General features: G+C 40.1%; 1 protein-coding gene across 1 annotated transcript in view; it reads right to left on the reverse strand.

The window, feature by feature from the left end:
- SUSD1 (sushi domain containing 1) overlaps positions 1–12163 on the reverse strand; it is a 235551-nt gene that overhangs the window by 206406 nt on the left and 16982 nt on the right. Inside the window, exons 6-7 of the mRNA XM_026646365.1 lie at positions 8524–8703; positions 1473–1652 (exon numbers count right to left, since the gene is read on the reverse strand). Of these exons, the coding sequence (XP_026502150.1) occupies positions 1473–1652; positions 8524–8703 (360 nt within the window). The remainder of the gene's footprint in view (positions 1–1472; positions 1653–8523; positions 8704–12163) is intronic.

Raw genomic sequence — 12163 nt, forward strand, 5'->3', positions numbered from 1 at the left:
TATTTAGTGTAGTCACTAAAAGTGAACCCTTAGGAGCATGTGAAATATAAAATCCATTAGGAAAGACAAAACCTAACTATAAAAATGACATTATGGGATTCTTCTCAAGGACTCCTTTTAATCAAAAAACATCTTTTTATTTCTAACCCAAGCAACTAACAGCCAGCCTTGCACATTCAGCTTTGGATCTGAAAGTCAACCTGGGTTCTTTCCTTCTGGTTCATCACCACAAACAGTACAAATTCTGCACGTCGCCTTCTTCCTTTGCAACGACCCTGCAATTGAAACCTCATGAACAAGTCTGTTGATATGTGAGCCAAAAAAGAATCCAGTTCCTTGTCCCACAGCTGTTTTGGTTCTGAAGTCATACCCAGAGCAAAAAGTAGTAAAACAAAAAATTATTTTTGTTGTTAATGTCAGCAGATACGGACTTGGGGATATTGAGGAGAAAGATCTGTTTAGGAATAAAATTCCATTATTAGTAGGGTTGGAAGGATTAGATTTGTACTGGTAAATGTCAGTAAACATCAATTTCACTGTACACACACAAACCAAAGAAAAACATTTCCATCAATAATAATTGAAATTCAAAGATAGACAAAGTAAGAAAAATGCCACTTGAGAACTTCTTAAGAGTCAGAATCCAGGGATTCAGACTTTTGAATTAGGTTTGTTACAAATAGACTAGAGCAGTGACTCTCAACCTTTCCAGACTACTGTACCCCTTTCAGGAGTCTGATTTGTCTTGTGTACCCCAAGTTTCACCTCACTTAAAAACTACTTGCTTACAAAAATCAGATATAGAAATACAAAAGTGTTCACAGCACACTATTACTGAAAAATTGCTTACTTTCTCATTTTTATCATGTAATTATAAAATAAATCAACTGGAATGTAAATATTGTACTTACATTTCAGTAAGTATATAGATCATTATAAACAAGACATTGTCTATATGAAATTTTAGTTTGTACTAACTTTGCTAGTGCTTTTTATGTAGACTGTTGTAAAACTAGGCAAATATCTAAATGAGTTGATGTACCCCTGGAAGACCTCTGCGTACCCCCAGGGGTACATGTACCCTTGATTGAGAACCATTGAACTAGAGAACAAATAGTAAGAATAGGTATGATTTGTTGATTTAAGGATATTTACTTTGTATATTTTGACATGTGATATTAATAATTTATGTTTTAACAGTGTACAAATCTTTAACTTTTTGAATCTCAACATCTGTCATTAAATAATCGTCTGGCCCTCCCATAATTTCAAACAGTCATGAACATTTAAATCAATTAAAATCTAAAAAAAACCCAAAACACTTAAAAATCATCATTGACATTATCTGTCAATATTAACTGAATTCTGCCAAGCCTAATTATTAGTCACTTTTCAGAATAAAATCATACTTTAAGAAACTCGTTTGAATTTCATATGAAGGGTCTTTAAATCTGAGGGGAAAACATATTTACCTTCACATACACCTGTGATATTTTCCCATTTCTGAATTATTGTGCATTGTGAAAAATTCTTCTCTCCACTAAAATGAAATCCTTCACTACATTTATAATACACCATGCTTCCTAGAGTTGTGGAGTTGTCCCAGATCATTTCTGCGTGTGGAATCCACAAAGGTCTGCCACAGTCTATTTCTGGGGGGGAAAAAGAGAGAAGTAAAATTGACAATGGAAACAAGCCAAGACACGTCACAGGGTTTAACAAAGAGATACTACATGTTATCATTATTATTAGGGCTATCGATTAATCACAGTTAACTCACGTGATTAAGTCAAAAAAATGTATCGCAATTAATCACACTGTTAAACAATAGAGTACCAGTTGAAACTTATAAAATATTTTTGGATGTTTTTCTACATTTTCAAATATATTGATTTCTTTTGTAACACAGAATACAAAGTGTACAGTGCTCACTTTATATTATTATTTTTATGACAAATATTTGCACTTTAAAATGATAAACAAAAGAAATAGTATTTTTCAATTCACCTTATATAAGTATTGTAGTGCAATCTCTATCGTGAAAGTGCAACTTACAAATGTAGATTTTTTTTGGTTACATAACTGCACTCAAAAACAAAACAATGTAAAACTTTAGAGCCTACAAGTCCACTCAGTCCTACTTCTTGTTCAGTCAATCGCTAAGACAAACAAGTTTGTTTATATTTGCAGGAGATAATGCTGCCTGCTTCTTATTTACAATGTCACCTGAAAATGAGAACAGGCATTCGCAGGGCACTTTTGTAGCTGGCGTTGCAAGGTATTTACATACCAGATATGCTAAACATTCGTATGCCCTTTCATGCTTCGGACACCATTCCAGATGACATGCTTCCATGCTGATGATGCTCGTTAAAAAAAGAATGCGTTCATTAAATTTGTGACTGAACTCCTTGGGGGAGAATTGTATGTCTCCTGTTCTGTTTTACCTGCATTTCACGTTATAGCAGTCTCAGATGATGACCCAGCACATGTTTGTTTGGAAAAATTAGTGGGTGCTCAGCACTCTCTGTCAGCCAAGCTCCCCTCACCCCTCCCCCCCCCCCCCCCGGGGCCCCCCCCCCCCCGCCCCCCCCCCCCCCCCCCCCCTGCCCCGGGGGGGGGCCTGCCCCTCTTTTTTTTTTTTTTTTTGCAACCCCCCTCCCATGTGTCCCGATATTTTGTTTCCCTCACCTGGTCACCCTACCCCCGCCCCACCTCCTCCTCCTCCCCGAGCACCCCTGCTCCTCCGCCTACCTCCCAGGGTTTCCTGCCCAGCCGCCGCCAAACAGCTGTTTGGCAGCGTTAGCATGCTCCGGGAGGAAGGGGGAGGAGCAGGAACGTGGCGCGCTCAGGTGAGGAGGTGAGGAAGAGGCGGGGCCGGGGCGGGGATTTGGGGAAGGAGGTGGAATGGAGGCGGGGAAGGGGTGGGAAGAGGCAGAGCAGGGGCGGGGCCTCGTGAGAGGGGTGGAGTGGGGCGGGGCCAGGGGCAGAGGGGAGGGGTCGAGCACCCACTGGAAAGAGGGGAAGTCGGCGCCTATGTTCACAGCAGATTTGACAAAATACAAAGAAGGTACCAATGTGAGATTTCTAAAAATAGCTACAGCACTTGACCCAAGGTTTAAGAATCTGAAGTGTCGTCCAAAATCTGAGCGGGACAAGGTGTGGAGCATGCTTTCAGAAGTCTTAAAAGAGCAACACTCAGATGCAGAAACTACAGAACCCAAACCAACAAAAAAGAAAATCAACCTTCTGCTGGTGTCTTTTGACTCAGATGATGAAAATGAACATGCGTCAGTCCGTGCTGCTTTGAATCGTTATCAAGCAGAACCCGTCATTGGCATGAACGCACGTCCTCTGGAATGGTCGTTGAAGCATGAAGGGACATATGAATCTTTAGTGCATCTGACACGTAAATATCTTGCGATGGCGGCTACAACAGTGCAACGCGAACACCTGTTCTCACTTTCAGGTGACATTGTAAACAAGAAGCGGGCAGCATTATCTCCTTTAACTTGTAACCAAACTTGTTTCTCTGAGTGACTGGCTGACCAAGAAGTAGGAATGAGTGGACGTGTAGGTTCTAAAGTTTTACATTGTTTTATTTTGAATGCAGTTATTTTTTGTACATAATTCTACATTTATAAATTCAACTTTCATGATAAAGAGATTGCACTACAGTGCTTGTATTAGGTGAACTGAAAAATACTATTTCTTTTGTTTTTTACAGTGCAAATATTTGTAATCAAAAATAAATATAAAATGAGCACTTACACTTTGTATTCTGAGTTTTAATTGAAATCAATATATTTGAAAAAGTAGAAAACATCCAAAAAATTTAAATAAATAGTATTCTATTATTGTTTAACAGCGCAATTAATCGCGATTAATATTTTTAATCACTTGACAGCTCTAATTATCCTTATTTATTTGTACTACCATAGCGCTTAAGAGCCCCAGGACCAGGAACTCTCTGTGCTTTGTGCTGTACGGATACAGACAAACAACAGCATCAGCATTTGGGATGCAGGAATTTAGTTTGTATTGTTCCGAGCACACTGGGCCCTAATCCTCAATTAGGGCTCCTAGGTGCTATTGCAATACACATAATAAGTAGCAATACAGTATTCCACAATGGACTAGAAATGACAGGACATAGGTGTTGTAATGATGCTCATTTTGTAAAACACCACCTTGTTAAAGAGAGAGAGAGAGTTGATGACTATATTCCTGTATAATGTCTCTCTAAAGAAAGCTCACTGTTGTGATGATTATTGCTTTGTTTCTGATATTTACCTGGCCAAGGATTTGTAAACCTGTTGATACCTCCTAAATAAATAGATAGTAAAGAAAAAAAAAACTATCCCATGATGGAGTAACAGGGGAAGGTAAGAAGCACAGCATAACCTATTAACAAGAAAGGATCTCCAAGTAACATTTAACAGTTGGATCTATCACTAATGTCTTCCAATAAGATTCTCAGGTGTCCCACAAGGTATCCATTCCTTTAGATATTTCTGTTGTCAGCAACAGCTTAGAGATTCTCTGCCTGGCTCTGCCCCAACCCCAGTGTGGGTTAGAGAAACCCAGTGGCTAATCTACAAAAGCTGGTAATGATGCTCAGAGTGTTTGTTCCTTCCACGCCCCCTCCACCAGAGACTGACGGTGGTGCAGGAGCCAGCTATGACAGCTCCACATCAGGGGAATCTTTAGCTAGGGAGATGTGGGTAGTTTCTGCTCCCTTTGTACCACCCAAACAGTACAACGGCAGTGGGGACAGGACTGAGAATCTAGTCCTTGGGATATACAATTACTTTTATTCCAGATAGAGGAGAGATTTTCCATCCCAGTAGACATGTTGTTTTCATGATCCCAACATTTGAAAAATTATAAAAGCATCCAGAGGTTTGCTTTCCACTGCCAGTACATTTCATTCAAGCTTTGACAAGAAAGAATTGCTTTAGACCAGGACAAGAAAAAATCATGGAGGAAAATTTCTATGGGTTATTCAAGTCTCTGTGGAGTTCATTAGAAAATAAATGTGGTAATAACTTGAAATTGGTTCACTTACTCAGCAATTTTGTGGAGCTTCATAATAAAATTATGGAATTAAAATAATAAAAGAGAAAAGATCAAGTGAATGGAAGAATATAATTTGAAGCTAAAGTACGATGTGAAATCCAGAGTGAATCCAACACTACTATTCAGGATTATCCTTTACTTTGTTAAAAAATGAACAATGGGATGTTATATTAAGAATTAAACCATATTTTCCCTCAGGCTCACAGATGGAGGCAAGGAGAAAGCTTAAATTATTCATTGAAAAATGGGCTTAAAGTAATTCTGAAGTTGTACCCAGAAACAGATAAACAGAAAAATTAGATCAAGTTTACAGAAATCATGACCAAAACAACTTACAGTATAAAACCTTTAAGTGAAAATTTTTAAAAAAATATGTAGCAATGGAAAACAATCACACTATGATAGTTATCTTTCTGTCTCTACCTTGGTAAGCATGTATATGCTGAGAAATATTAGAATAATCTTTTCTTCCAGAACTACTGAATTATAAGCAAATGTTCAATCTCAGAGCCTTCAGTTTGAGACTACGTTATTGAAGCAGAGTGATATGTGACACTGACTGTTTTTAAAAGACTAAGTGAGGTTTTGGACAGGAGGAACTATAAGCAAGCCTTGCCTCAAGCCATCCCCCCACAGTTATCCGCCATCCCCAGCAAGACTGAAATGTAGAAGTGAGAGAGCGGTGTTTTCTGTCTATGTAATCAATCAAATGCTTTTTAGGTATCTGAGCCCTGAATTAAAACAAAGATATTGAGGCAGATTCCAAAAATAGAGGCACTTTTAGACAGTAAGACTGAAATATTGGCTAAGTACATTCATGCATAGGCTAAAAGTGATACCAAAGAACAGATGAATTAGCCATGCAGAATCAGTTCCATGAGATATTAATCATGTAGCGATTAGGAGAGTGCAACTGTGCCAAATTAAAGACTGAGTAAAGATGATAATTAAGCATAACGGAATATCAGTTAATAATAAGAGTTAATAAAGACCCTCTGACATCTACCTGCACATCTACCAATGTGATATATGCCATCATGTGCCAGCAATGCCCCTCTGCCATGTACATTGGCCAAACCGGACAGTCTCTACGCAAAAGAATTAATGGACACAAATCTGACATCAGGAATCATAATACTCAAAAACCAGTGGGAGAACACTTTAACCTGTCTGGTCATTCAATGACAGACCTGCGGGTGGCTATTTTACAACAGAAAAACTTCAAAAACAGACTCCAACGAGAGACTGCTGAGCTGGAATTGATATGCAAACTAGATACAATCAATTTAGGATTGAATAAGGACTGGGAATGGCTGAGCCATCACAAACATTGAATCTATCTCCCCTTGTAAGTATTCTCACACTTCTTATCAAACTGTCTGTACTGGGCTATCTTGATTATCACTTCAAAAGGTTTTTTCTCTCTCTCTCTATCTCTCACTTAATTGGCCTCTCAGAGTTGGTAAGACAACTCCCACCTGTTCAAGCTCTCTGTATGTGTGTATATATATCTCCTCAATATATGTTCCATTCTATATGCATCCGAAGAAGTGGGCTGTAGCCCACGAAAGCTTATGCTCTAATAAATTTGTTAGTCTCTAAGGTGCCACAAGTACTCCTGTTCTTTTTAAAGACCCTCTGAGTGGCTCTAAACTGGAATTCTGTCAGAGAACGTCTTTTTTGCTTACATGTGTTTTTCACCTTAATATGAACTTGACAGGCCACATCCCTGCATTCACAAAAAACAAAGGGCTTTATGGTTTATGTCAAATAATGAATAATAAAATGCTCACATAGTTACTGTTAGCAGCTGACAGCAGTCTAGACCTGTGGCTTGTAAAAGGATCGTAAGTGATAGTAAGGCTTTAATTTCGAAACAGTATCAGCATCAGTGTCAGATTGTGGGGATGGGCCAGAAGAGTGAGCAATAACCCCAGGCTGGAGTTGCAAAACCTTCTAGGCGGCAGCCTCCTTAGGAGGGCTGCTATTGGTCAATTTTAGAGCCTCTAAGGATGTGTCTACACAGCAATTAAACACCCACAGCTGGCCAGGATCAGCTGACTTGGGCTTCCTGGCAACAGGGCTGTAAAACTGCTGCACAGACATGAGAGGAAGGCCCCAGAGCCTGGACTCTGGCCTGAGGCTGAATGTCTACATAGCAATTATTAGCCTTTTATTCCAATGCAGATGTACCCTAAGGCTACAGGTGTATTCTTACATTGAACGATTCGTCTCAATGTAAAATTCTAGTGGTGACAAAGCAGAGTTTTATCTTGATGCAGCTACTCAAGTTCATGACCTCAGCTAGCTACATCAAGGTAAAACTATGTGCCTTCTCTACCTCCAGTAGGGTTCGACATTGAGATAGCTACGGGGGTGGGGAGGGAGAGAGGGAGGGCATTAACAGTGAAGACATAGCGTAAGGGGTGCCAGGATTGGCTAGAGGGAGGCAGGGTGCTTCGCATTAACAGAGTGATTGGTGGAGGTGATAGGATACCGAAGTAATTCCTGGTTTACAACCAGATCTTGCAAATGCTTAGGCATGAGCATAGCTTCACTCACATGAACAGACCTACATAAATCAATGGGACTACTCACATGAGTAACTTTACTCACATACATAAGTAGTTGCAAGATCTGCCTCTAAGCCACATCAGATCCTTAGTTTGTATTAAACCACAAAAATATTTTCCTGCATCTTCCATTAAAACAGGGTTTATTTTAAATATATTTAACTTTAGCAAATCCAAACAAAAACAACAATGTTTAGGTGCCAAAGAATCAAAAAGTGATACAGACTAGCCTAGTTTCATTACCAAGCCAAACAAAATACAGTAGCAAAAGGAAACAAAAAACAGTAGCAAAAGTAGATTTAGGCCCAGATTTTAATGGTATTTAGGCACTGCTGTGCTCAGCTTTGCAAAGCTTAACTGATCTGGGAGCCTATATCTCATTTTCAAAAAGGACCTAGGCACTTAGGAGTCTAAATTACATTGACAGTAGGACTTAGACCCTTAAGTACCTAAATCCTTTTGATAATGAGATGTAGGCTCCTAATTCCATTAGCGGTTGTGACATTGAGCGCAGCAACACCTAAATACCTTTAAAAAATCTGGGCCATAGGGCCAGATCCTAAAATGGTGTAAGTCGGTGTAGATTTCTGGAGCTACAGAGATTTACGCCAGTTGAGAAAGTGACACTTAGTTTTTAAAGTCATTTAGTTTTTATATTTTATGGTCTTATTAAGAATACACAGAAGAAAACTATTTAACTTATGGCTTTTATGTTGTAGGTGTCCTGTAAATGCTGCTAGAGTCTGCAGGTGAAATTCTCAACCCGGCAATGGGGAATTCTCATTGATCGCCTCTAAGTGGCGACCGCTACCGCTGGTTATTTCTGAAATAATTTCTATCGTCCAGAAATCTGTACGTATATTTTCTTTACCTTTGCACACCAGATCAGCACCTTCCCATTGTCCTTTGGCATTACAAACTGCAGTCTGGTTACCACTTTCAATAACATAACCATGCAGGCAATTATAAGCAACTTCACTTCCATAGGTGGTGGTCCCTACAGGATCTGAATATGCATTCAAGACAGAAGGTGGGACCCCACAATCCACAGCTACAAGCAAGATAGAAAAGGGGAGGGGGGGAACAACACATGAGGACATTAGAAATGTGAGAACATAAGAGGTTCATGGCTACAGCATGAGGACTTTCCATTTAAAACAAATCTAAATGAGTTCACATTTATAAAAACATGCTCTGCTACACATTGTTTGAAGTGTAAAACAACTCCATTGTACTGAATCTGCATTACACAAAGGCATAAAATACAGCAGAAGGAGGCACAAAAGAGTCCATCTCTTTGATCCAATGCCCAGCACTTATTTGTTTTTAGTGTAAGCCTTAAAAAAAAATAAAAATAAAAAAGGGTGGGGGGAGATTACCATATTTAGGTTTCCATCTGTTAGAGTGTAACAGACTGTCCTCATTTCTTCCTGGACACTACCATCATGCACAAAAATGCCCCCTACCCTCACAGAACTATGCTGTAATTTCAAATCACTCCTGATCATTAACTCCAAAAGGAAGTTATAGGCTTCCAAGACAAATTACATTCTCATCCACCTGTTTAAATCAGAAAAGAACAAAGGACCTGTGCCATTTAAAATATCCTGATGTGAAACTTGGTTCTGTGTTTGTACAGCACCTTGCACAATGGAGTACTGGTCCATTAGTAGGGCTCCTAGACATTACAGTAATACAAATAATTAATAATAAAATAATAGCAGCAGCAGCAGCATGAGATCACGGTCTGGCGTGAGATCTGGCAAAGTTGAACTAACACCCACTGTGAAGTCATCATATGAAAATACTTTGAAATCTAGTTTTGGAATAAAATGTGTGTATTCTTGGTCTTCCTGAACAGGAACAGATTGCAAACAGTTGGGGAAACATTTTATACTTGATATGGTAAAAGAGTCACCAGTGGAATTTTAAGGGCCTAAAGAATGTTTTAAATGGCTCCATTGCTAATAAGGAAGAAGCCAGGGCTGCTATTCACAAACTTGCTGATTTGTCTAAGGCCTTGGCTACACTTGAAGCTGTACAGCGCTGTGAGGTAAACCTGTCTTCGTACAGCTGAGTAGGGAAAAGCGCTGCAGTCTGTTCACACTGACAGCTGCCAGTGCAGTGGCGTGGCCACACTTGCACCACTCCCAACACAGCTGCAAATGTTGCATTATGGGCAGCTATCCCAGCATTCATGTGGCTGAAACGTGCTTTTCAAAACGGGAGGGTGGGGTGGATTGTGACAGGGAGTGTGGGGGGAGAGAGAGTGCTTTTTGGAGCATGTCAGCTCTCTATTTTGCAAGTTCTGAACTCCCGGCCCCCTGCTCATTCATTTACTCACGCAAAGCAAGCTGCAAACTGTTTGCTTTTCTCTGTGGTAAGAGCTTTGAAACCGGCACTTCCGCATTCCTGCAGCCAGTCAGAACACTTAAGGTGATTAGTACAGCGCTGCAAGCGTTTACACTCACACCTGTGAGTCGTAGCCACTCCACTGCAGCTGTTATTCCTCTCGGGGAGGTGGAGTACCTGCAGCGGTGTACCCAGGGAGATGCAGCGCTGTAAGTGCCCTGCCAGTGTGGACGGGGAGTGAGTTACAGCGCTGGGGGAGGCTTTACAGCGCTGTAACTCGCAAGTGTAGCCAAGGCCTAAGAAAAAAATTCTTATGGCAGTTCAGGAAGGGACAATTGCAATAAAAAAAGGGGAAATAGTTCATCTTTTCAGATTTTGAACAGTTATGTCAGGAGAAGGCAACTCTTGCTAGTGAAACTAGCTTTTATCAAGAAATGGACACCACATGTTTGTATTCCATGGATAGACTAAACGGAAAACAATTTATTCTGGGGAGGGCAGGAGACATGTCAGAAATGTACTGGATAAAACCATATTCTGAGGAAGCGGGAAGGAGCTCAGCTGGGATATGTTAATAGGAGTAATAAGTACATTTTGCAGAGAGTTACATGCTATTTATTGCTTTAGGCTCCAACCTGGCAATGAGCACTTTGTGGGTGGCAGGAGAGCACCAGCGCAGACTTTCATTGCAGGATCGGGGCCTTAAAATATATCCTGAAGATATTCAACTTTATCTCTTATTCAGGTTCTCAGAGGTTAGCTCTCAGTTGTTGTAGCACTAATCTTATTTCAATTGATCATTAGGTGTTAACCCCAACCCTGAGCTGGTATTCTGTTAGACTCAAGCAACTGAAAAAAAAAAAAAAAAAAAAAAAATTTGAGACAAAGCAAGATACCAGATTGGTCAAAAACGCAGTTCCACGGTGTTAAAAAAGCCAAATGCACTGGCATTTCGCTACAGCTGCCTTCCACAAATGGGGATTTCTTTGAATAGATTGTAATACAGGACCAGTGTATGCCATTCTTTACTTTTCTTTGAAAAAAAAATTCTGACTGTGATTCCAGATTTCCCATGTGATACCATTGCCTCACATTTTGTTACTTCTAACAATCAAGACCAATTTTATCTTCAATTTCCTGGAGCTCTTTTTCTGTCCTATAAATTACCTTCAGTGTTTATACCTAACCTTTTCCAGCCACATTACTGTTAGCATCTTTATTTCTAAGACGCCAACAAGTTGCCCCAGAAAACCAATCACAGATCAGAAATTGAAATCTGCTATTTTGAGGTAAAAATCTCACCTACATTAACTGACTTTTTAGGAACTGAGCCTTCTGCTTCCTCCTACCTGCTGCCAATGAGCACTTCAAGTTTCACATACCCAATGAAAGGATGCCCAAGTTATCCCAGGAAATACAGAATTCTGCATTAGTAAGTAATGATATTTTACTGTGAAATCTGATGGAGCTGGTTATTCTGTCACCAGTGCCAAGTGGAAAGGTTACTGAGCTACATGAGATGCCATTTGTTAACAGGATCTGATGACAGCCTAGTCCAACAGAAATCTTTTGTAGGAGGTTGCTCATAGACTTTTTCCATCCTGGAGACGGTGGCGCTATGGGCGGAGATCACAGATGGCCTGATACTCTATTAAGAGCTCCAGGGATGCTTAGAAGAAACCCCCACATATCTTAAGAAAAATTGATGGCTTCCCATTAAGTCAATGACACCTTCTCAACTGATGTTCTGGTCTGTGGAAAAGACTATCTGTGATGCATGTATGCAAAATGCCACAGAAATCTTGAATACTTTCTGAGCTATAGACCACAGAAGCACAGTGCTCTATGTGTTAAAATGTGAATGCAGGATCAGCTTCATTGCTCAAAATCACTGTACGTTAATGGCCGTGATGGCCCTTTTATTTCCATAATTGCAGTTAAATAAACATGCCATTGATACAGACCCACAAATGTGAGCCATAAGCGTATGTTAGCATGAGCTGCTCCTCAAACATCTAGACAAAACCAGAATAATTCACAGCTACATTGCATATTACATGTTCAAGGCCGGCTCTAACTTTTTTGCCGTCCCAAGCAAAAAAAAAAAAAAAAAGAGGGCCCCCCCCCCCCCCCCCCCCCCCCCCCCCCCCCCCCCCCCC

The sequence above is a fragment of the Terrapene carolina genome, unplaced genomic scaffold (assembly GCF_002925995.2).
Source record: "Terrapene carolina triunguis isolate 2854851 unplaced genomic scaffold, T_m_triunguis-2.0 Scaffold35022, whole genome shotgun sequence".
NCBI lineage: Eukaryota > Metazoa > Chordata > Testudines > Emydidae > Terrapene > Terrapene triunguis.